The 27,442-nt window shown below is 42.9% G+C and overlaps 1 protein-coding gene across 1 annotated transcript in view; it reads right to left on the bottom strand.

Moving 5' to 3' along the window:
* Positions 1-1,435: 1,435 nt before the first annotated feature.
* Positions 1,436-27,442, bottom strand: part of SERAC1 (serine active site containing 1) — a 108,219-nt gene continuing 82,212 nt past the window's right edge. The window contains exons 13-17 of the mRNA XM_083176348.1: positions 24,843-24,943; positions 16,352-16,449; positions 7,504-7,686; positions 4,454-4,597; positions 1,436-2,294 (exon numbers count right to left, since the gene is read on the bottom strand). Of these exons, the coding sequence (XP_083032474.1) occupies positions 2,155-2,294; positions 4,454-4,597; positions 7,504-7,686; positions 16,352-16,449; positions 24,843-24,943 (666 nt within the window). The 3' untranslated portion in view covers positions 1,436-2,154. The remainder of the gene's footprint in view (positions 2,295-4,453; positions 4,598-7,503; positions 7,687-16,351; positions 16,450-24,842; positions 24,944-27,442) is intronic.

The raw sequence follows: 27,442 nt of genomic DNA, 5'->3' as shown, positions 1-27,442 counted from the left end.
CGTATGCAAAATCTGCACTGGCTCCTATTCCCCGGCCTAAGGAATCCTCTTCAAACATCTCACAAACACATACAAGGCCCTTTCTAACTCCACTGCTCCCTATATCTCCAACCTCATCTCCCTATATCAGGGGTGGGGAAACTATTTTTTGCCAAGGGCCGTTTGTATGGGGAAAAAATCCCTTGGGGGCCATATGTAAAAATTTATCTTACAAAATGTCCTGCTGCAGCCGACCCACGCTCCAGTGGCTGCCACTGAATAGGACTGACAGTCTCCGGCTGCTGTTGATTAAGAGGAATCTCGCGAGAATTACCGACCTCTCACTAGAAATCCCCTGTACTTGACTCCCGTCAAAACCGCCAGGTGGGCGGGCCACTCAGACTGGCTACGCGGGCCACATATGGCCCCCGGGCCTGAGGTTCCCCACCCCTGCCCTATATACTCCCTTACAAACTCACCGGTTTTCCATTGACCGTCATTTCACCTCGCCTCTATCATGGTCATTGCATCCCATGTGCTCATTTTGCCCACCTCCACTGCTCCACACCTCCACTGTTAGCTCTTTTAGAATTTCCCGATCTTGCAAGGCTTTAAATGGGCACTGAAATCCCATCTGTTCAAAGCATACCATTCCGTATAACCTAGGCTGCACTCCCTTACCCCATGCCTTGGTCATCCCAGCCTCGCTTACTTCTTGCCACCTTGCTTGCACCTCATATTACCTGCCTGTCTCCCCCTCTCTAGAATGTAAGCTCCTTTGAGCAGGGCCCTCTTCCCTCCTGTTCACACAGCCCTCTCCTCTCACACTTCATTTACACAGCGACAGCCTATAGCCGCATCTCTTCTCACTCGTATTAGTCCATTGCTTCCAATGGGAGCCCACCCCTGGTAGTATGCGAATAACTCCTTTGCTTCAGTACATCTCAGCTGTATTGTGTACTGAGAATTGTGATGCTAATTAGTGTTACCTAATTTTAGCTTTTCAGTAACTGTAATGTTAAGTTCTGTCTTAACTGCATTGTTCTAATTTGTGCCATATGTTCTAATATGTGCCATTGCGATCCACTTGTGATGCCTTTTATATAAAATGCAATAATAATAATAATACACATTTTGTCATAAACTCTAGGGGATACGGTCACTAGGTCTACAACAACTAGGTTAACAAGAATTAGGTTGACATGGGGTTAGATCGACAGGGTCATTAGGTCGACACAAGCATTGTGCTGTAAACCTAATGGTTGTCGACCTATTTGCTGGCTATCCAATGATCCATACCAGACTCTAGATCCATATCGTATAATCTGCATACATTAGATTTTGCTATTAGTGATTAATTGTTTTTTTTCTGTGTGTTTAAAACTCTACATAATCAAAAAATATCAGAAACTAGGGAAAAGTAAACAAGAATGTTTTTAATTAATTTATTATCCATCAGAAAACAGGAATAAACACTTTTTTTCATTAATTAACTACGATGACACAGTATTGGGATATTAAACACGTACAATAACATGTTTTTCCACATAATATAATGTAAAAGATTTATATCACTGTAATTCTTTTTAGTTAGTTATTTTTTGAATATCTCTCAACCTAAATTCAATCTCTTACTCTTGTCCGTTAAGGTGCATACACACTGAGCGATTTTTGTTCATCCAATCGATTTTTGCATCAGCGCTCACCACCAGGCCATACACACTGAGTGGCTTTTGAGCTGAAAGCAGCTCAAATGGTAAAAGTGAGCTGCTTTCAGCTGAAAATCTCCCAGTGTGTATGGGCCTTAAATTTGTTGCTATAGTTTTTTTTTTAAATCAATAAAAAATATTAGCAGTAAAACAAAAATCAAATCTTACACTATCTTACCTGTAAATTACAAAGCTCTTCCACAATACCAACGCCTCTTTTGTTATATCAATAAAGTTGTATTTCACCAAAAGTTTAAAAAGTCTGTATTTGTGATGCTTTTCAAAATTGTAATGTACTCGCATTCTGAAACTTATTCATCAATAAATCATTTGAAATGCTATAAAACATACATTTGGCATACAGATAAGTTTCAGTAGAAAAATGCTAACAGAATGGGAAACACTGTGGTAAAGATGGCACAAGTATGGTAGACAGGATGATGGATGGATGATTTATTGGCATCCATCATTGCTTTCCAATGTCACCCGGTAGAGCATCTAAGATAAACTGCAAAGTACGTTGGTATATGAATGAGTCCTTCCTCTTTGGCTTGCAAATGTTGAGGTGGTTTACTTCCACAGGAATAATGTCACCAATACCCAAGTCTAAACAAAAGAAATAACCTTGGTTATTATTTCACACATGCATTTGGGATAATCTGTGACATCTGAAACTGTCTGGTTGATTACGCTGCGGAGGCAGACATTTTGTTGGCTGATCCCTTGGTGCTGATCAGTTTTTCCTAGTAAAGCATTATGCTGCATTATCAGAGATTGATGATGCATATAATAACTGAAAATGCAATCTATTTTCTGTTGCTTCAGCCCAGAAAATAGCCGACACTCTATTATTAATGCTTATGTGCTTGCTTGGTTCATGCATTTTTGTGAATCAGTCCACTTTTGACCACTTTGGGTGGTATTCAGTTGTTATATTGCATCCGATCTCCAATCTCAAATGATGAGAGATCGCAGGGCAAAATTTAATTGATCTGTTTTTTGCACATATTGTGCGCACTATGATCAGGTTTAGCTATGCATTCGCGCATTTCCACTCATCACCATCTGGGCATGGCGAGCTGAAATGCTGGTGAAAAACAATCGAATACCACTCTTAAAGTCAATAATCTCATAGCCATAGGGACTAATTGTAAACTTATGTTCCATATTCTGTTTATTGCAACACACTTGGAAAAATCATTATTTTGTCAACAACAAAAAGACCAAACATAATTGTATGGATTATTCGCAAAGCATCAAATTTACTTGCTTTAGTAATAAATATAATCTCACTAAAACAGTAACAAGTTTGGGGTCTAATTGTCACAGCAATCTTATGCAGAAGGCATATGGTTACTAACAGGTCAGGTGCGTGACAGAAATAACTGACTGCATACAACACAATGGTTTAATAGAGAATGGGGCATTTTTGTAGTCTCAGTGAGGGGGTAAGGGGGCATTCTCTTGCCAGCAAAACTCATGCACAAATCTCCAAGAAAATGTGGTAAATGTGGAAAAGTCTATGGGTGCAGGGTAAGGGTGGGCAGACACCTGGGTGTCTGTTAGGGGCGCCTGTATGAGCAGTTGGGCCTGCAGCAATCAAGGTAAAGGGATTGTCAGTCCCTACAAGTAACAAGAAAAAAAGGGGTGGAGGAGATTGCGCAAAATTGATGACAGAAACAATAATAGGTTAAAAAGTACAATATTAATTTATTAAAACATACATGTGTACTAATAATCTATGCAATTGCACGGGGGAAGGGGTTAAGAATGGTAAAAAATGGGATATTGAAAAAGCTGCGTCCAGAACTAAGTAATGTCACCTAATCAATTGGCAAAAGGAAATGAGGTAGATGAGCAAATATTGTATCCTCTTTGACCCTGGGACATTAGCCTTTTTGCAGAGTGTCCTCCAATAAGGAACTTGAGATGGAAAAGTCCCCAGTATGGATTCTCTGTGATGTGGGTTCTGCTTTGAACCAGGTGTGGGTACCTTAAAAGGTGGCGTTCCTTTAGACGTGGGTACTCCAAGGTGTAGGCAAGGTACCTACCTTGAAAAAGCTGCTCCTAAGCAGTGAAACGCGTTGGCCAGGCTACCCAGCCACCCACCCTTCCATTCTGCTGCAAATCCAGACACCACCTTGGCACAGGAAAAGACACCATTGCATTACTTCTTTTCCAGAGGAAAACCAGACCTGGGACGTTCATTCACCTGCCTACACCTTGGAGTACCCACGTCTAAAGGAACGCCACCTTTTAAGGTACCCACACCTGGTTCAAAGCAGAACCCACATCACAGAGAATCCATACTGGGGACTTTTCCATCTCAAGTTCCTTATTGGAGGACACTCTGCAAAAAGGCTAATGTCCCAGGGTCAAAGAGGATACAATATTTGCTCATCTACCTCATTTCCTTTTGCCAATTGATTAGGTGACATTACTTAGTTCTGGACGCAGCTTTTTCAATATCCCATTTTTTACCATTCTTAACCCCTTCCCCCGTGCAATTGCATAGATTATTAGTACACATGTATGTTTTAATAAATTAATATTGTACTTTTTAACCTATTATTGTTTCTGTCATCAATTTTGCGCAATCTCCTCCACCCCTTTTTTTCTTATGGGTGCAGGGTACAGTATGTGGTGTGGGGTCCTGAGTACAATACGCACACCTGCACACATTACAACTACGCCATTGAAAGCTGCTCTTCTGCTGTTATTATAGAATAGGTAATTGGATAGGATTTTATGGTAAATGTACTGACCTGCTGATTCTGCTGGCACCACAAGTAGTCTCATCATACTGCCTACTCGCGTTGGCAAGGTTTCTGCAAAGCTGACAATCTTCAAGTCCTTATTTTTAGCAAATTCTTGGAACTCCTCATTTAGCTCTTTTAAGGCAGGAGAATCTTTAAGAACAAATGAAATAGTAAACAATTGCATTATTTGTTAAGTGATCCTAAAATGCACAGACAGCAGAACAAAGGGGGGGGGGGTTATTCAGCATGGTTCTGTAAGCAGCGTAAATTGGAGTGGTCCAATGCTGCCTGCTGGAGCAGCAAATGCCGCCCCCCTTCACCCTCCGAATGTATGCATTTGCACGTGAATGGATGTTTTCATTTGGATGTGAACGTATAGCTGAAAAATCCTTCAAATGATTTTTCACCCGATCACAGATAAAAGTCAGTCTGAGCTGACTTATCTAGGCGGAGATGGGCAAACAGGGAGCTGGTGCTGATGTCACATGGGACACCTGACAACACTGCCGTATGGGTACGCCCAGCGTCTTTCGGGGTGCATCTACCATTTTCATAGTCACGCCCAGGAAACGCTGGGCATCCCCAAGCGCCATCCCCCTGTCTGACCATTGCCTGCCCCCCCCCTTCCGTGTGAATGCCTCAGCTCTTGTGATAGTCGCCAAAGGTGTTCACACAGCGGCCATGCACAATAATATAATCGCCCACATGCATGCATCACACCATCGGTCCATGGCGTGAATACACTGGGGACTGAGTGATGTTGAACCACCCCCGAGGTGTGATTAATAGTGGAGAGGATGGACTGTTGTCTATCTATTACTGCCAAGTGTTCTATGATCCATATAGAGAAGAGATTATTACAGTTCAACAAAGGCAGGAGATGCTGTATATGCTGACTGTAAGAAATTGTATTCCGCTATACTGTAGTTCATGTGCTTCCTGCTGCGTACAAAACAAGGAATATGATGTGATTCCTGCTGCACCAAGCATAGCCTTTAATAACAAACTGGTTATATTATTTTTCGCCTTTAACAGGGGCGTATGATCTTGGATGGAATTTGTGTCTAAATCACAAGACCAGCTTGGCATGGGTAGTATATGCATCTGCATTACTCCTGGAAAGAACAGTATCAAGTGTGCCATACCCAAAAGAGTCATTAGAATAGGTGTCTTATGGGGCCTACACACACAGCGATTTTTGCCAGCGATTTAGCATGAGTGATTAAGCATGGGTGTTTATCCTTGAGCTTCCCGGCATCTAGATCGCTCGGAAAGTGTCAGCAATGTGCACCAGAGATTCAACTTAGCGACTTAGCATGGGAGATTTCAGTTAGCAAGTTAATGCCTATTGCTGATCACTATCACCTTCTATACAAAACACAGGCAATATGCAGTCTCTTGCTAAAGCTGCGTCTACACATTGCGTTTTAGCAAGATGCAGTCGAACAGGATGCAGTGTACACATTGCATTTTAGCTGGATGCAGCAGGCTTGTGTATATATCCTCTCGAGTAAGCATCCTGGTAAACAGCTCCTGTTCAACTGCATCCTGCTAAAACACAATGGGCGGTATTCAATGAGCCTGATTCGCCATGTTTTTATGGCGAATTTGTGCTGTTTGGCGAATTTCTGACTAAAACGGTGAATCACCCTATTCAATGACCACATGGCGAATACATTTGAAGGTTTTTTTCGCCATGATTCACCGAGTAGGAATCGCTATCTTTTTATGGAGAAGTGGAATGTGAACTTTTAAAATAAAGTGTTTTGTTTTTTACATTTGGTGTAAAAAAATCAGGAATTTTATTCTGAGGAGGGGCATGCTACTTTTATTCATGTGCTGTAAGCACATGAATATATATTTAATTTGACAGCAGCCAGCAGGGGGCGCCGAAACCGAGTCGCTCATTACATATTCATATATTCACTGCACCCGATGTTACGATCGGGTATAGTGAATATACACTCCCCTGCTGGCACCCCCGGGGGGCAGCCTGTGCTGCCTGGCACCCGGGGAGCCCACCTGCCCCCCACAAACATTCTGGGCCAGGCAGAGAGACTTCCATCTCTCTGCCTGGCACCGTCCTCAGGCTCCCTGCGGCATTCACCGCAGGAGCTCATATTCGCCAGTCAGGGGCAGCGAGCCCCTGACACGTTGAATACCGGAGCCCGCCGGCTCCGGAACGTGGCGAATGTGCAGCGAATCCTAAAAAGGATTTGCTGCACCTCGCAGGTATTCACATTGAATACCGCCCCTTGTGTAGTTGCAGCCATAGATTTAATTGTGCAGGCTCCTTCCTGCCAAACAGGTCACTTTAAAAGGGACCTGTCAAAACGCAATGTGTAGAGACAGCCTAAGCAATCTGATTATATTTATGGTACATGCTCATTCTTCATCTACCGGTGATAGCGTCACGTTGGCCCGCGCATTGCCATCACTATGGGCTCTACACACATAGCGATGTATGCTTAATTTCTTAGCAATCTAGAGAATCAAATTGCTTAGAAAATGGCTAATTATCACTATGTTTGTAGGCCCCTTTAGTTGGCATGTCTAAGATGTATACACATATTTTGAAAACATGAGCAGTTGAAAGGAAAAAATATGACCATATACTGGGGCCTATACCATTCCACTTGTCCTAGACTGTTTGGTCTTTTTATTAGCACTCCCTTTTCAGAATATAGACCCTATCATGTTCTGGCAGCTGCAAAATCTTTGATAGCCAGAAATTGTAACTCCCCCCCCCCCCCCAACCAATCATTTTATACTACATTGTCTTGTGTTTTTTTCCCCTTCTTTTTGCCTTGACACCCCCCAGTTTTGTTATATTTTCTACAACTGTGTTTTGTGTATTGTATTTCTATGAAAAACTGAGAGCAATCTGTTCATTGTATCCTGCGCATATGTTTTGTACAATAATTTGCCTCTTTTTTTAATAAATAAAGAGTATAAAATAAATGAATTACACATGTAAACTTCATAGGTATTTTACTGTATAAAACAATGCATTAGAGGATATGGATTCCTTCTGTGCTAAGCAGCAATGTTCTCACCTTTGCTAAGCTCTTTGACTTCTGTAGATGGAAACAGCAGTAATCTAGCATTGACTGAATATTCTGCCAGTTGAGATCCTCGGTGGGGCACACTGTAGAAGGCAATCCCCCGTGTATTCTTCACAAGATCTTGCATGTCTTTGTCCTTCGATGCATTCACCAACATCTTTTTCACCAACAATCCTGAGAGAATAAGCTTGAAATCACTTTTTCCTATATTTGAACACTAGTAAAAACACTGGAAAGGCAAGGTTCTTGTGTTGGCAATGGTCACAACAAAATAACTGTTGCGAACAGGAACTTGGTATTGAACATGTACATCCTATCAAGAGCATGGTCCCATGCAACATATCAGGCATAGCAAGGCCATTTGTTTAATCAGATGACCATCTATATAAGGGCTGCTTATATAAAGTTTAAGACGGGGTGACCAAACCGGTCCTTGGTATCTACCAACAGTTTCCAGGCCACCTCTAAATCTGTACAATGTGACATTTAGAAATGAATGCAACACATATATGAAAATGTGAGTTATTAATTATGACACCTAAGCACCAGTTAGGTGTCTGGAAAACATGAACTGTTGGTAGATCCTGAGGACTAGTTTAGCCAACCCTAGTTTAAGAATGACACCTCAAGGTTTCACCACCTCTCCAAGACCACTTTCAGCCCTGTCTATAACTACTAAACAGTTGCTGGGCTAAGGTTATTTATGAATGCATACTGTATTTCCTGCCTCTTCTGTGCAACTTTCTGTTTCTGCATGTTAAAAATACTTAGTAATTAGGGGCATGAGGTATTTTCGGAACTTACACTAAAAAGAGGGAAGAACAGGGAAAATAGAGAGAGCGAATAAAAACTGCATAATCTGAAACAGAGGTCAAGATCCTATAATAAAGTAAATGTATAGCACAGAAAGAAAAACCCCATAAAACACACACAAAACAATTAAACAAAGTGATATAATCATCTGTTATTGTCATTCCGTTTAAGCTTCTTTTGCACTTCATTTATTACACATAATGGAATATTGTACACAAAATTTTTCTAAATATTTTATGGGAACCGTATTTTACTGTTTGTTCGTATCAATACAAAATCTGTCCCTGATTAGGGCCAGTAAAACATTCCATAAATTAGTCATAAGAGCACTGGCAGTGAAATGAAAATAATATTTGCACTATAATAGGTGCCAATGTGACAGCTAACAAAAGCAATTTAGAAGTAACAGTGGAGAAAACTCTGGGGAGATAATTTTTCCCGACGTCGGGAACCCGACTGTCAAAACACCGACAGCCGGGTTCCAGATGGCCGTCTACTATTTACCCTCACGGGGGTCCACGACCCCCATAGAGGGAGAATAGGTGGCTAGACGTCGGGCTAATGACTGTCGGACCCCTGTACCACACCCACAACATTACCAGTCAAAATAGTTAGCTCTTAATAGTGTAGCTAACCTGTTATATATTGTAATTTCTGTATCAGCCTAGCCTCTTGTGCTCCATATAATGACTTTCAGCTAATTAGGAACGTGATACAGTATGATCAATCAGATATTTCAAAGGCCACAGTAAATAAGATGTTGGGACATTTGTGGTATAGGTCATATGAGCTAGTGGGTATATGCTTGTTCAACGATAATGACTCTATCGAGACAAAGCTTCAAATAGTTCACGCAATGATACATGCCACTGAAATCCACATAGTGAGACCAAAAATTAATCAACATAGTTTTCGGAATTTCCAGCTTCATGCTTTAGCAAACCGAAATACAATGAAACTTTTCAAGGGATTTGGGGTAAAAAAAAATTGGAAAACCGATGTGACAATGTGTAATAATTGTAAGAGTTATTTAAAGGCAATATAACTTTTTTTAGACCCTGCGTGTAACCAACATTGTAACCGAAAGAGGAGTCGCTCTCATTCTAGAATTGAATTGTAAAATAACCAAGGATGAGGATGAACTGCAATTTCTATTACATGTAGTTTCTGAGCATCGAAAGGCTTATCCTGACTGCAGCTAGAAAGGCCTGAGAGAAACTAACTATAATATAACTCCCCAGTGGCACTAATAGTTTTAACAGTAACATTAGATTATATGCTTCAGAATATTTGTATAAAGTATAGAACATTACACAGCGTATTTCAGTATTTTATTAATATTTTTTATATATTTTTTAAATGTTGAAAATATTTATTTAATTAATTTGTGGTACATTTTTAAAGTTTTATTGGCTTGGGATGGCTCAAAAATATTTTTTTTTTAATATTTATTTGCGGAACCTCATTTGTTTTATCCAAACAGAAACGTTCAATGCTAGGAGCACAACTTAAAAAAATATATATTTTGGCTATTTTTAGAACACCCTAATACATGCATATACTGTATATATGAAAAAAGAAAGTATAAAATGCACCAGTATATGTGCCACCACCAGTTAAAAGAGCACTTATAAAAGTGACAGTATATCAATCAACTGGACAGATTCTTTAACACATTTAAGAAACTCTTAAAAAAAGACAATAATGCAAATTCTTTACAGCACAATTTTGGTCCAATAATTCACGTGATATGGCACAATGTAGTAGTCATCAGAAAAAAACACGTAGGGACTGTGGTTGGGTGACACGCAGGGACTGTGGGTGGGTGACACGCAGGGACTGTGGGTGGGTCAACCATTCGACCGTATCCCCAGGGGACTGGGGACTGTATAGATGGTGAGACACAGGGTGCAGGGGACTGTATAGGTGGTGACACACAGGGTGTAGGGGGGTGACACATGGTGCAGGGTACTGTGGGAGGGTGACACACAGAGTGCAAGGGACTGTATAGGTGGTGACACGCAGGGTCTGTGGGGAGTGTGATACACAGGGTGCAGGGGACTGAATAGGTGATGACACACAGGGTCTGTGGGTGGGTGTGTCATGCAGGGTGTAGAGACTGTAGGGGGGGTGAAACACAGGGTGCAGGGGACTGTAAAGTTGGTGACACACAGGATATGTGGGGGTGTGACACACAGGGTTCAGGGGACTGTATAGGTGGTGAAACACAGGGTCTGTGGGGGGCTGACACACAGGGTAAAGGGGACTGTAGGGGGTAACATACAGGGTGCAGGGAACTGAATAGGTGGTGACATGCAGGGTGCAGGGGACCGTAGGGGGGTGACACACAGGGTCTGTGGGGGGGGGGGGGGGGGTAACACACAGGATGCAGGGGAATGTAGTGGGGTAACACACAGGGTGTAGGGGACTGAATAGGTGGTGACACACAGGGTGCAGGGAACTGTATAGGTGGTGACACACAGAAGCTACTGCTTATTTATTTACCACCCTCTAGAAGATAGTAGACAGGATGTGGTTGGTTGCCCATAGCAACATGACCTGTGAAGTGTATTTCACATCTTAATAAATTCGCCCATAGGGTGCAGGGGACTGTAGAGGGGTGACACACAGGGTGCAAGGGACTGTAGGGGGGAAGTGACACGCAGGGTGCAGGGGGCTGTATAGGTGGTGTAACGAAGGGTGCAGAGGACTGTATAGGTGGTGACACACAGGGTGTAGGGGGGTGACACAGGGTGACGGGGACTGTGGGGGGGGTGACACATGGTGCAGGGGACCGTAAAGGTGGTGATACGCAGGGCCGGTGGGGGGGTTACACGCAGGGTGTAGTGACCAGAGGGGTGAAACACAGGGTGCAGGGGACTGTAAGGTTTGTGACACGCAGGGTCTTTGTGGTGGTGGTGAAACACAGGGTGCAGGGGACAACACACGGTGCAGGGGACTAAATAGGTGGTGAAACACAGGGTGCAGGAGACTTATAGGTGGTGACACGCAGGGTCTGTGGGTGGGTGACACACAGGGTGCAGGGGACTGAATAGGGGGTGACATGCAGGATGCAGGGGACTGAATAGGTGGTGACATACAGGGTGCAGGGGACTGTAGGGGGTGACACACAGGGTGCAGGGGACTGTATAGGTAGTGACACACAGGTGGGACAGTATAGCTGGTGACACACAGGGTGCAGGGGACGGTAGGTGGTCTGACACACATGGTGCAGGGTACTGTAGGGTGTGTGACACAGGCTGCAGGGTAGTGTAGGGGGTGACACCCAGGGTGCAGGGGACTGTAGAAGGGGGGGCACACAGGGTGAAGGGGACTATAGGGGGTTGACACAGGGAGCAGGGGACTGTATGGGGGTTGACACAGAGTGCAGGGGACTGAAGGGGGACACATGCAGGGTCTGTGGGGGTGTGTGACACACAGGGATGTGATTTTTTTAGTCTACAGATGGGGCAGGTCCCATCTTGGCAGGGGATGACGACGGCAACGCCAGCCGCCATCCCCCGCCAGCGCCATCTGCATAACGAGAAGGGGACGCGTGCGCACGAGAGGCGCGCGCACGTCCCCTTCCGATGGCACTTCCAGACTCTCCCCCGGGTCACCGCCGGCTTGTTGGCGGTAACCCGGGGTCCCCGCCGCCTGCCCGCACCCCCCCTAACCCTGTCCGTCTCCCTGAGGCGGAGACGGACAGGGTTCCCGTCACCCCGCCGACGGAGATTGAGACGCGCACATGCGTCTCAGTCAGATGGTGAGGCAGGCCGCTGGCGAATCGCCAGCGCTGACGTTCTGGCGATTCACCAGCAAGGAAAAGCCCCATCTGTAATTCCATGTTTATCTCCTGCACCTACAGTCCTCTGCACACTATGTGTTGCTGGCCCCCACTACAGTCACTCAACCCTGTGTGTCACCCCCTTAATGTCCCTGTGTGTTGCCCTAATACAGTCCCCTATTTAATTGGAATTTCATGTTTTTTTTAAGGCAACAAAGTAGTTAAAAGTATAAAAATTCTGTTTGGTAAATAAAAATATATTTTTGCCCAGAACATTTTCATTAAACATTTAAATACATTTTAAAAAAGCTATGCAATTCCATAGACAAAAAACCTTGTTTTCACATGTCCCAATAAGGCTTCTTACACATGATCTGACATTTCAGAAACCTGTTGTAACTCTTCCACTCAAACTCCAAAAAGCAATGAAATTCCGATCATTAAGGCTGGCACCTTAATGGACGTGTTCCTTGCGCAATACAGATATGGTACGCCATCACAGCCTGTGGGTAAGTGCAGATTCAGCACTCTCACAGAGTGAGATTACTGTCACTCACACAATGGTGGAGCTGCTAATTCACAGATTTGTGTGCTCATTGGAATACACACATGCAAAGGTCGAACAAATTCAAAGAATTTGCATGCTGCCTAGGCTGCATGCATACCCAAGGAGCGCAGTTGCACTGAGAGAAGGATAACAATAATGGATTCCCTTAATGGAAATATTTATTAAAAAGACAATTTATAGACAATTTATACATAGAGTAAAAAATTCATAGAAGTGCACTTCAAACATAGATTGGACAGACAAGACAAACAACATAAGACAAACGGATGCTTGGCATGTATGATAGACCAAAATGCTTATTTCTCAATACAATATTGACACGGCAGATTTGTATGCAAAGTTACCAGTCCTGCTCTCTCAATAGAGCTTTAGGCTGCACAGAAATGTCCCCACTTTTTGTGTGGTCAGTGCTCAGTCCTTCCTCTACTCAGCTGGATGTTTTCAATTGCTGAGGAGGGATGTAGCTGCAGCCAAAAGAGTGTACCCACTCTGCAGATGAATTTTAGCAGCAGTATACAGGGGTCACTTGGCGATATCAGCGATATCAGCGGCTTCCTCACAAACTGAGGAAGCCGCTGAGGACTGATGAGAGGCGGAGAAACACGTTTTTGGAGCTGTGTTGATGCCAGGATATCGCCAAGTGACCAATCTATGTTTGAAGTGCACTTCTATGAATTTGTATATGTATAAATTGTCTATAAATTGTCTTTTTAATAAATATTTCCATTAAGGGAATCCATTATTGTTATCCTTCTCTCAGTGCAACTGCGCTCCTTGGGTATGTATGCAGCCTAGGCAGCATGCAATTTCTTTGAATTTGTTCTATCTGTACAGAGGCACACAACCTCTGTTTCCAAGGAGCGGCAACAGCTCTCAGAGATTTCTTCTTATTATTATTATTATTATTTTTTATCGATTGTTACAAGCACATATTCCTTCTATTCTACCAGCGCTCCTAGGTGACCCCAGGGTCACAACTCTTTTCTATGCAAAGATCGAAGCAGAAGAAAAAGCTGCTCAGATGAGGTAATAGTGATGTTGAATGGAGGGAGGACACAGAGCAGTGTGGATGGGGTGACAGATGTGTGGATAGGGGGAAGACTCAGCAACACTGATGGGTGACAAAGCAACACAGACTGGTGGAAAACTGTGGTGCACAGGGGGGGAAGGTAAGACAGAGTGATGCAGTGGGGTGGGGGCAACAGAGTGCAACAGATAAGGTAAAGAGAATGGTGCAGATGGGGCAAAGACAGTAGCACAGATGGTGGGGAGATAGAGCAGTGTAGATGAGGGGAACAGAGCAGCACAGATGGAAAGAAACAGTTGCATGGATGGGGGGGCAGAGCAGCATGGAGGGGTTAAGTATTTCTACCTACCCTTGGGAGTGGCAGCTAGGCCTAATCCTTGGGGTGTTTGCTAGGACTAACACCCCACCACCACTCCCCGGGCCATAGCCCTAACAGTGACCTCAATACTTACCTTGTCGGCAATGTAAGCTAAATGAATGGGGTAAGAGTGGTGAGGATAGGGGGAGATTATGCAGAAGGGAGACAGAGTGGTGCGGATGAGGCGTAAAGATGCAGATAGGTTGAAAACACTGGCATGGATAGGTAGAAAACTGGTGAAGATGGGAGAGAAGACAGTGTGGCAGAATGATGTTGAAGAGGGAAACACTGAGCAGCGCAGCGAGAAGAACGGTGGTACGGACAAGGCACAGATGGGGAAAGACATGTGGTGCAGATAAATTAGTACAGACTAGCACAGATGGGAGAACACAGCAGTAGGGTTGGGGAAGACAGAGCAGCATGGAAGCGTATAATGGAAGTAAGTGTAGATGCATAGACCGTAGATGGGGTATTATAGTTTAACCAAAATGTTTAAGGGAGCTAAATGTGTATACTAAAAAGCTCTCCCTATATCGTTTGGTTTTGCATAAAACCGAGCGATAACGCCTATTTGAAGGAAGTAAAGAAAAAAAATCACTATTCGGATGGGTGGAGTCTCTCAGAATACTGCTAGTCTTTGAGAGAAGCCGCTTCTTGAAGATGTCCTGTAAACTCGGTAGAGCAACTCCAATTGCTCTACCTGCAGTTGACACGACCCTCTGGAGGGACTTACGGTCAGCTGCTGAACATTAGATGGCTGTATGGAGTGAGAAGGATGTTGGAACAAGATGGGAATGTTGTGGTGCCTGAATGGGATGGCTGAGGGAACTGAGTGGGATGTGTGCACCACATAACTGCTTAGACCATCAGTTGTATAGACTGCATGTGTGTATTCCAATGAGCACACAAATCTGTGAATTAGCAGCTCCACCATTGTGTGATTGACAGCAATCTCACTCTGTGAGAGTGCTGAATCTGCACTTACCCACAGGCTGTGATGGCGTACCATATCTGTATTGCGCAACAAACACATCCAGCTGCCAGCCTTAATTCTGGAATTTCTGGAATTTCTGGAATTTCATTGCGTTTTGGAGTTTGAGTGGAAGAGTTACAACAGGTTTCTGAAATGTCAAATCATGTGTAAGAAGCCCTAATGGGACATGTGAAACCATAAGGTTATTTTGTCTATGGAATATTTATATATATATATATATATATATATATATATATATATATATATATATATACACACACATACACACACAGTTGTGCTCATAAGTTTACATACCCTAGCAGAATTTGTGATTTTCTGGGCATTTGTCAGAGAATATGAATGATAACTCACAAACTTTTCTTTCTCTCATGGTTAGTGGTTGGGTGAAGCCATTTATTGTCAAACAACTGTGTTTACTCTTTTTAAATCATAATGACAACAGAAACTACCTTTATCAAGACCCCCTCTCCTGTCTCCAACAGTGTGCAAACTCTTGGAGACAGGAGAGGGGGGTCGTGATAAAGGTCTTATAATAGACCGAAACGTTGACCATCGACCCACTGTCATGTGATTATTGCTGTGGTATGTATTAAAAATCTGCAAAGCATGAAAAGAGAAGACCGATGAGTGCAGCTATTTACAAGTATCTGGATGTGTGGGAGTACTCATTGGGTATGCCCTCTGGACTGGGACACCCCGGCTGGTGAATAAGAGGAGGAGAGTGCTGTCCTATTTGGACGAATATATATATATATATATATATATATATATATATATATATATATATATATATATATATATATATATATATATGCATCCAGGAGTAGGTAGCAAATCACATAAGTTCAATATTGCTAACTGCTGGGGTGCAGAATCTCAGAAACAAATCCAAAGAATCCATTCCATAAATATTTGTAGCAAGGTAGAGAGCATTCACCAGGTTTCTTAATAGTCCAAACACTGTGTTTGTTCAAACATCATGCGTACAGAAAAGGTTGATGTTTCGGTCCTCTTGGGGACTTTTTTCAAGACCACCTTAAGGAACAGGAGCATGCTCTCTACCCTGCTACAAATTCTATATATACAGGCTTCAGAATTGCGTACTGTAATTTGACTGCAGTCTGATTGTATGAAGGCAGTGTTTTTGATCCTCAGTTTGGAGAGGGTAAATGCAAAAGAGTGTTCACTCTAATACTATAATATAACAGTGTCAGCTGCCAGCGGGCACAATATCACAAAACTGATAGGACTTTTTCACCGAGTGAATAAACAAGGTAAGGCAAGGCACTCACCTCCCATGCTATGTGAAACCCATATAATGGGCCGTTCACCAACACCAGCTGTCTTCAGTTTGTTAAGAAGCTCAGTGCTTCTATAAGCCATAGATTTCCTGCAACATAAATAAACTGTTCTGTGAGTGATCATTTAGCGCACTGGCTATTTCCTAACTTTAAAATTAATTAAAAATGTTTTTTTTTTTTTTTATTCAATATAGAATTGCTCTACCATTTTGTTCTAAATAAAGCTATAGGCTTAAATAATGATTAGTGTGTGTGTGTAAAATAGAATGCAGTAGATTATTTTCCAAATGCAGGAAATCTAACATTTCCACCCTAAACGAACTAATGTTAGGCGCCAGGGAGGAAGGGTTGTGGTTAGGCACTTAAAAGGGGGGGGGGGGGGTGTAGGGTTATGCTGCAGGGTGGGAGGGTTAGGTTTGGGCAGTGAGATAGGAAGGTTAGGCTTAGGCACTAGCAGCGAGGATAAGGGTTATGCTGTGGTGGGGCTGGGGGTTAGGCTGCAGGGAGAGAGGGTTGGGGGGGAGTGTTCCCATGGTGATTCGCCCATGAGGCGGGTGACGGGGGCGGGCAGTTGACATCACCGTATGTCAGCTCTCCGCCCTCTTCCCATACCAAGGCACAGAATATCTGTCACAGAGAACGCCTTAGAAATCATTTGATAGTTGGGGACCATCGAATGATTTCAGCCATGCATGCAAGCTGCAAATGGATTTTTATGCAAAACATCAATTCACATGCGTGCGTGTGAAATCGGCATCCGTGTGTGGACGGGTGTTTGTGCGGGTGGAGTTTAGTTGACTTGGGGGGTCAACCAGAATGACTTCCTTTGTTCATATAAAGGAGTGAGATACTTTATTAAGGCAACATACAGGTAAGGTCTCTGTCATCTGTCTGTATCATGACCTTAAGCAGAAGTGCTGAGAGCACAATATGTTTTATTGTTGCATTATCGAATATGCTTTTTGTGCTGTAGATGAGGTCGCTCAGTCTTGATTGCATTGACCTTTTAAAAGAAGTGCTGAGGGTGCAGAAAACTGTATAAATTGTATCATTCAATATACTGCAATTGTACAAGGTGATGCTATTGCAGATTCCCCTGCCACCTGTGAGTGACAGAGACTCTTCACAAAAGGAGAAATTTGATGGAGAGGAAAAATACAAGAAAGATAATAAAACCAAGCAGCAGAGAGTGAAAGACAGAGAATTAGAGCAGAGAGTGAAAGACAGAGAATTAGAGCTGGGAAATTAAAGAGAAGAACAAGAGACATCAACTACCTAAATGTCAGGAGTTATTTCTTCAACAACCAATAATGTGTCAGAACAAAGGCAACATTTACAAGGTTGCCCCGACCAGAAGAAAACAACCAATTACAAAACTCTACTAACTCCGTACGATAGAATCGCCAGCTCACGCGACCTGCTCCGACGGAGCTCTCTGCCGCCTCCCCGCACACTGCCCGTCTCCCTGAAGTGGAGACAGGCAGGGTTTCTGCTCCCCACCGCTGAGTGACTAGGACGCTCGCGTGTCCCAGTCAGAGAGAGCGCCTCTCCACCGGTTATCACCAGTGATTCCCGGTAATGAATGAGAGGCGCTCCATCTGTATAATATGTGTCTGTTCGGAAACTAATTGTACTACATCCAGAAAACAAAAAATGAATTGAACTTATACGGTAAATTTACTGAAATTGAAAGGGGTGATTGCATTCATTCGTACATATTCGATCTGTTATACGGCCAGGAACCCCACATCGGCTAATTTACAAACAGCCGGATGCGCCTGAGCGGCTGTATGTTATACAGCTGGGTCAGCCCTATTCAGCTGTTTGCGAATGCATACGCTATCGATAGAACAGTATGCGGGCATAGTGTTCTATATCATCGGCAAATTTACTATAAATCGTACTGGTGAATTCGAATACAAATTCACCTGTAAATACGAATGATAAGCAGTCTTTTTGCAGGGTCAGTCAGATCCGTGCAGGTTTATCAGTGTAAGAAAATAAAAAAATTAATACATTTTTCAAGAAGGCGCCCCCGGATGTGGTATTACCCTGCTGGCTGTTTGGGGCCAGTGCTGGTTATTAAAATACCCATATTCATTTTGTCCTCTGTATTTTGGGAACCAGGACTGGCCCATGAGCCTGGTGCTGGTTTAAGAAATACTGGAGGAGCCCACTTTTTTGTGCCCCTGAATTTTGAAAACCAGGACTGGTTCAATGAGCCCAGGGTAGGTTATAGCCATGGGGGAACAAACCATTTTTTAAATTAATTTGTGTGATCCGTGCAATATTTTTTTTTACCACAGGATTGCATTCTATGTGATCCGTGCAATATTTTTTAGACTGGATTGCATGCTAACTGATCCGTGCGATGCTGCCACTTCATAAATATTTGGTGGCCATAAATACGGCCAATCCTGTGTAAAATGCACCATTAACAGTTTGGCTGGTAGGTAGAAATTCCTTGTGGACCACACTCTTCAAGTCGAAAAAGACAAGGAGCATGGATTTGGTCTTTAATTTGCTAATTTCGCCCTTTTTGAGGTGAAGCGATGATGGTGCGTTTCATCACCTGTTATTACTCTCTTAAAAAAATTAGGCTCACTTTGCACATTCTCCAAAAGTTTTTGGGAAATCACAACAAGCTAGATGTCAGGAAACATGGTATGTTACCACGACCCTTAACAATACGCTGGTGCATCCTGCGGCACAGACCCGTAATCAGTGCTTCTTCTGTCCATGGTGGGATGATCCCTGTGTTCTCCCAAGGCCTAGTCAGCGTCCCACACTGATCCCTTGCCGCATGTGTGCCGCCATGACCCCTGACATGACAGCCTGACAGGCTGCTTCAATCGTGCTGCTTGTTGACCTTGATCTCTGACCTGTGCACCTGGTCACATGCTCTAGGTGTGTACAGGTACTTCCCAGGTTAATTGATGCTGCAATTGGCAGCCAATCACAGGTAAGCATGGGGGATATAAGTCAGGGCCATAGCATTTCCAACTCGCCTTGAACAAGTTGTCTGTTCGCTGTGTGCTTGTTTCCAGTGTCTGCATTCTAGGCTACAGGCTATCCTGTGCTCCAGCGTTATCTCCACCTATGACCTGCTACTGCTGCTACAGACTTTCTTGCTGATTAACCCTCCAACTGTGTTTGAGTTGCATCCAGCCAGCACCAGCAGAGGTCACTGCAGGCTCTCGGGCTAGCTACCCATCATTGGCTCCCAGGCCAGTTACCCACCAGTGTACCAAGTCAGTTATAATATCATCATCATTCTGACTGGCACACTAACCTCCGACTTCCAGGCCGTCAACTACTCACCTCTGGCTCCCAGATCAGCATCTATCATCACCTCTGGCTCCCAGGCCATTGTCTACTGTCATCACCAGCTTCCAGGCCGACGACTAGTCATCTTCAGTTCTCAGACTGACACCTACTAAACATTAGTGTTCATTCTAGCACCCGCTATCTTTGATAACCCATGCAGTTCCTCCTCCCTGCCTGGGGTGTCACTGTCTGCTGTAGTGCTTCTAGCACTGTGTGGTCTGTATATCAGCACTGATATATGAGAACCAGACCTGTGCTAGAAACACCACAGCAGACAGCGACAGCCCAGGCAGGCAAGAGGAACTGCATGGGTTATCAAAGATAGCAGGTGCTAGAATGAACACTAAACATTACATAGTCTTGTCATTCTCAAGATCTCCAGTACATATTCCCCAGTGTTGTCCTCTCACCAGTCAGATAAATCCAGTGGCCCAGGGAAGGGGGCTCTCTGGTGAAAACCACCAGCAAGATAGACTCTGCGCCCCTGTTCCTGGTCTCCGCCAACCCTCTGGTCCAGATGTTCCCAGTGTACTAGTGTATGTCTTTATGCTTCATCAAACCACCAAGTTTCCAGTCTCCAGTGCCCTCCACTGGCCCACCCTGGTCACATCTGCAAACACAAAACCTTGGGAACCAACAGGGCACACACCTTTCGCATCGCCAATTCATTTGTCATGATCTCTTGCACAGTAGTTTACGGTAGTTAAAACCTTACTACTACCATTCTGACACTTAAATGAGGGTCAGTTTTCAAAATATGGAGCACTTTGGGCCTAATTCAGACCTGTTCGCTATGATGTGTATTTTAGTAGCTTAGCGAACAGGTAAACACCACCCACCGAACGTCCCCCACCACATCCCATTACTAGCATGTGCACACCATCAAATGATTTCTCTCCGCTTCAGAAATAAAAGTCAGCCTGAAATGACTTTTAATCCAGCCGCAGGTTGTCAAAAAAGGGAGCGGGCGCTGACACCATGTGATGCCAGCCATCCGCCCCACGCAGGCATCAACATACCTGCATTCTCCTGGGAATGCAGAGCGTTTTTATAGGAACACCAGGCATTCCCCCCTGCCCGTCCCCCGGAGCACCCTGTGCAGAGCGAATGGCTCGGCAAGTGTGAAACTCGCCAAAGTATTTTGATCTGGAGTTTGCGCATACACGTGCCCACTATTGGACAGGGACCAAATTCGAACAAGTCTCTTTGTCCATATTTTGCTCATTTTGGTTTGTTGAAGGTCATTTAGAGCATGGTTCATTCTTATTATCTTTTCTGCCCTTCTCGAAGAATTTAAACCAGCAGTAGACTTGCTCCTTGGACAAGGATTCCTCCCTGAAGGCATTTTAAAACATGGTAAGCATCTCAATACCCCATTTCCTGAGTTTAACACAAAACTGGATTGCATGTTAGGCTCGATCTCGAGCCTCTTTGAGGTAAAAAAAGAACACAGCTCAATCCATTTACAGCTCGATCCGTACACTGTAAAGGCTCACAGGCAACTGCCACCAAAATATGTAGCTGAAACACCACTCCACCCTACAGTGCTATCATGAGCCCTGTCATTCTGAAGGAAAATCCTTATGCCACAGAACTTCTCTGGAAGCCAGGTCCATAACTAGACATTTTGGTGCCCTGTGCCTGAAATAAAACAATGCACCCATATCATATTTTATAAAGGGGCAGCATGACCAAAAAGGAAGTGACACACTATAGTTGTGCCCACTTACACGTTACACCACATAGTAGCAGTACACTAAAGTTACACTTTAGTAGTAGCGCCTTTGACACGGTATGCCACACAGTAGTAGTAGTAGTAGTGCCCCTAATACCTTACACCACACAGTGGTAGTAGTAGTATCCTGTACACATTACACTATCCCTATATTAGTGTGTGTACAGAAGGGAGCCTCTGAGTATGCAAACCATAGCATTACATTTAGGAGTCTCTGCCCAATGTCCATCTCTGAGAAATCACATCACTTCCCTGGTTAAATTATAGATCATCACCTGATCATTACATCTTCTGCCCAAAAAAACCTATGATTTAATATTGCAGTAAACTGGAAGACTTGGAGTCTATTTCCTCTATTTAACACTATATCTTCATATATACTGCCGAAAATCCAGTGGCTCCACATTTACATTACTGTAAAGATCGGTCACATGACCTTATGTTAGATACATTTGGAATAATGTGAAAAATAAAGGTATATAATGGTAGATTCTAAACAAGGAATGTATAGAAAAGTGCTCCTATAATGTGTATGGCTTGCCCCTCCAAGGTGACTTTTTATATTCCTATGAGCTTCCTTATACTGTACACAAGTGATCCAAGTTAATAACAAAGTGATGACATCAATGATACAGTAAATCTTTATAGTAATATAATTTATTATTAGTTACATTCTGTTGTGCTTTACAATTGGAAATTTACAGAAATTCAAACAAATGCTAATATAAGTTAGTATCTTTAGTGTACCTTTTAAACAATACAGATAATGTATCACCTCTTCCATCCTCCTCATTCTTTACCCTTCTCTTTTTTATTTTTATTTTTGTACTATTTCTTCTATATAAAGTATATTGTGTAATTTTATGAATGGAAAATTTGTGAAAATAGGTATTGAAGTCTTCTATCCAATGTCCTTTACTAATTATATTTAATTGTTCAATGTTTATTTTCTTCTTTCTGAATAATAAAAACAACTGAGTCTATATAGTTTATAATAATTACTTAAAAGTTAAAAGTGGATAATCTTCCCTCTAATGTTGTAAAATCAATGTTGTACCATTGACCTATTGTATATCTCTTGGCTTTAACCTTATATGTTTTGATATGACTTTAATAAAAGCATGTGTGGGGAAAAAACCCATAACAGATAATGTACCAGTGCATGGTGGCTTGTTTTCCATTATTTAGCCTCTTCTACCCCTTTCACCCTCGTGTGGTGGTCACCTCCCACCCCTCAGACGTCCTTCCCCATTCCTCAACAACTTAGCCACCTGACATCCCCACTTCCTCTCCCCTGAACTCCCTTCTATCATCCTCGACAACTTTAACATACCTATTGACATTACTCACCCAGCATCATTTAATCTTCTAGCCCTCTCCTCCTCCACTGGCCTTTCTTAGTGGACCTCCATCCCAATTCAGTGGCTCAGTCACTCCCTTGATCTTGTCTTGAACCACTGGTGCGATTCGCCTGATTTCTCCAACCATTATCTTCTCCCCCCCCACCCCGGTCTGTATGCACCAGATAATACAATCTCAGGTCTCTCAACACCAATATCCTCTCCTCCCAAGAACCTCTCCCTTCTCCTCTATTTACTGTGGCCTGTCCCAACTAGACAGCTTACTTCTATAACTCCACCCTCACCTCCACACTTGACTCTGTTTCCCCCGTGTCCTCTGCACCCCTCCACCATTCTAAACCCCACTATCGCTCTCCAAACTGACCAGGTTGCTGCAAATATGCTCATGCAGTGCTGATTGCCTCTGGAGGAAATCTCACTGCTTGACTTCCTCCATTGTCAAGCAATCCTTTCTCCAATCACTCACCTCTGTACTACATTCCCCACCTTCTTTGATATATTCAATACACTCTTTCACCCCTTCTCCCTCACCACTGAAATTGCATCTGACATGCTTCCTACTCCCACTATCCCCTCCTTCAGCCTTCTAACCTTCTGCTCCTTTCACCCCACCACAAACAAGGAAGTTTACTCCCTCATCTTCTCTCCCCCATGTCTCCTTCCCACCCCTACTCTGCTCCCTATCCCCCACTGTCTTCTACCTTGATTTACCTGTCACTCTATATCGGCATCTTTCCCTCACCATTCAAAAATGCTCTTGTCTCAAGCAACATTGACTCTCTCTCACAACTAGCTACCGCCCCATCTTTCTTCTCCCATTTGACTTTCAAACTGCCTTAGTGGCTTGTGTAAACCCATCTCACCAACAACATCTCTGACAACATCCTTGATGCTTTCTAATCTAGCTTTCACCCACTTCACTCCACTGAAACTGCCCTGATCAAATATAGCAATGACCTGCTTTTGGTCAAATTCAGGGATCACTTCTCTGCTCATGCTCCTGAACCTCTCTGCAGCCTTTTACACTATGGATAATACTGTCCTCCACACCCTCCAGACCATTAGCCTCTCTAGCAATGTTCTAGCCTGGTTCACCTCTTACCTTGTACTCCACATTCAATCTGTGGCTCAATCATGTCGGTTCAAGCTACAGAACATCACTCGCATCAGCCCATTCCTCTCCCAGAGCAACTTAAAATATTATCTGAGCAACTTAACTGGCCTCCCCCACTCCCATCTTGATCCTTTCCAATCTTTTCTCAATTTGGCAGCTAGCCATATCTCATACACCAATGCATTTCGGCAAAATCTGGACTGGCTTCTATTCCCCAACTGAATCCTCTTCAAACTCCTCACATACAAATATCTTTCTAACTCTACTACTTGCATCTACAACATCATATCCCTAAATACTCCCTACTGCCCCCTCCGATCAGCCAATGACCTTCGCCACTACCATGGTACACTATCCATGCGTGAATCCAAGATTTTGCCCATGCTACCCTCTTCACTGGAATGAACTCTATTAGACACTCTGTTAGGCACTGAAACCCATCAAAGAATACTATTTTGCATAACCTAGAATCATGGCCAGTCTCCCTACCACCTGCCATGCTTAATTCCTACCATCTGGCCACCTTACTTGTGTCTCTTGTCACCTGTCTGTCTCTGTCTCCCTCTAGAATGTAAATTCCTTGGAGCAGGCCATCTTCCCTTTTGTTCTCACAACCCTCTTCTCTTGCAATTCAATTATAGCCCTTTCCTACTCAGAAGTCATCTATATGCACATCTCTTCTGACCTCTAAGCAATCAGTACACCCCTAGTAGTACACAGGCAACGTCTTTACTTCCTTATATCTCAGCCATAATGTGTACTGAGAATTGTGGTGCTATTGTTACCTGTTTTAATGTTAAGTTCTGTGTAACCTGTATAATTTTAATGTGTGCCATATGTACATCACTACACACCACTTATGATGCCTTAAAAATAAAATTGAATTATATTAATAATAACCTATGAAAAAGACAGTCAAATATAACAAAGGTTCATCAACGTTACCTGTGATTGTCTGCCGGGCATTTGGCTTTCCAGTCACTTAGATGAGTGTCGTATTCAACAGAAATAATTCTTAAAGTTGGACAATCTGCTGCTAGCCAATCCTAAATAAAGAGCAAGAAAAAAGTTTCTCCATAATGTAAAGTACAAAACTAAAATATTGTAATACTAAGACCAGAGAAGGATAATGGAAAAGTTACCATAAGATATATTCTTTCTGCACTGTTCCATCTCAAAGCTAGCCTTTGGATTGACTTCAGTCACTGAATGCCTAGCATTATATATTCTAAGCAGTAGGTTTTAAAAGCCACTAACAGGCAGCAGTTTTGCCTGCAGGATTTAAAATGACAATAATATTAAGTTCAAAACACATCTGGTTAAAAATGTTTAAAATCAGATGAGCAAAACCACTAACAAATGGCTTAGTATAGTAAACCTTTGTGTTCTTATATTGAATGGAAGAAAGCTGTAAAAAGGCAATAAAACAAAGTAAAATTCTGCTTATAAGGATAGTTGTATTTACTGCACAATAAATATACATAAATACTCTAAACATAAATGACAAATACCAAGTTTTGTTCATTTGTCATATGCAGTGAACACGAAGTAAACATACAATGAAATGTGCTGGATAAAAACCTCAGTCAACTCAGTGGAAAACAATATACTAAATATAAAAATCTAACTAGGAATAGATGTAGTGTGCGCTTAACCGCCACCTTAATAGATAATTCTTCAATGTGTAGGTTTTTTATATATATAACAATGTATTAAAACATAACAGAATGAATATACATCAATTCAATCAGGATGGAAAAGACCCAATGTGTTTCGTCATAGAAATGACTTCATCAGGGGTAGTAGTTCCAAAACCTTCAATAATGGGGCTTGGGGATTATCAGTTGTTGGAAAATACAGTATTTTACCAAGAATAGCGCAAAAAATAAGGGAGTGTGCTGCTTATGGTGAACACCAAGTGCCCTGTCAACAAGAACACTCAAAGTGATACAATGGTAAAGAAAAAAGGTTGATGACACCACTTAGCGCTAATCCCTGTGATACATGCACAAGATGAATGTTAAGTATCTTTTTAAACAGGTACTGATCCAGACTGTTTCAAATAGGGTCAGCACCTGAAACAACATAAATGATATACCCTTTTTTCCCAATTAAATGGGATGTATAGACACCAAGGGTATATCAGTACGAAAAGATCATGGTGCAGTTTCCAAGTAAATAAAAGGTTTTAATAAGTACAGGAAACTCACAATAAAAAGGATGGTAACAAACATGTGTTTAAACATCCATACGGCAAAGCTGCTGCACAGTCTGTTTTTCTCCCATCTGACACTGGATCCAGGTGGTGAAAAGGAAACTCCGGGCACCGGTATCCCAAATGTTCCTCAGGTCCAGGGAAGGTGGTTTGCAGTCCAGCCAAAATCAACAATGAGTATGCGCCTCACTTAATGCATTTCGGACCTAAGTGGCCCTCCATCAGAAGTGTAGGTGCATACTGTTACTCAATGTCCTTATAAGAGTGTCCCAATAAACAACAAGCGATCCCATTGGTCAAAACAGATTATCTGCACGTGTCAGTCCTATTCGGCTGTACACGCTGCATACACATCCGGTCTGTGCGGTGCGCGTCACTTCTGCTGGAAGTGACGGATCCCCGCGATCGCCCACCCACCCGCCAGGCAGCTTTGCCGGGAGTCAAGTACAGGGGAATTATCACGAGTGGTCGATAGTTCTTGAGAGATTCCTCTTAATCAGCAGCAGCCAGAGACTGTCAGTCATATTCAGCGGCGGCCGCTGGAGTGTGGGACGCTGCAGCAGGACAATTTGTAAGAGAAATTTTTACATATGGCCCCCAAAGGATTTTTTTCCCCATACAAACGGCCCTTGCACAAAAAAGGTTCCCCACCCCTGCCATATAGTAATAGTGGATTAATTATAATAACAATCAGCTGTTGGCAAATGAGAACAAATTCATAATATATATGCTACTTATCTAATTGGCAATAATGAAGTCTTGTTTTCCCCACATGCAATAAAGATTTTCTATCCACAGGGAACATTATTAACAGAGGTATATTGGTTTAAATGTATCAAAACAGCACTGTCAATCCTACTTCCTCACTATACCAGTGGTCTAGATGTAGTAATCATATAAAACAAAGGTCATTTGTAAGTTGGCTATAACCCAAGAAATGGAGTAGTAGTTAAGGATTTTAATTTCTCAGCCATCATTGTTATAAAGCTAAAGCCCCGTAAACACAAGATGAGATGTTAAAATATTTCCTTTAGAATGGCCCTTCTGTGCGATGTCTTTTAAAATAACATCATAATAGTGTGTATCCTCAATGCGCATCCTTAACTACCACCTCCATCGGTGCATGCAGGTCAATTCTGGATATGTTGCCAATGACCTGCATGAGGAGCAGGGGAGGAGTGATGTCACCAAATGAAATAGTTAATGATATTGTTTGGTAAGTCCTCACTATATCCTTCACCTGCGGCCACCAGCTGATATAGGTGGTGCCGGGAGTCATTGCGTGGGTACGTGGCATGCAATAGTTTAAAAAACAACATTTAAATCATAT

This window comes from Crinia signifera, chromosome 3 (assembly GCF_055691185.1).
Source record: "Crinia signifera chromosome 3, ASM5569118v1, whole genome shotgun sequence".
NCBI lineage: Eukaryota > Metazoa > Chordata > Amphibia > Anura > Myobatrachidae > Crinia > Crinia signifera.
Note: the sequence above shows the minus strand (reverse complement) of the source record. Positions and strands in the feature narration are given on the sequence as shown.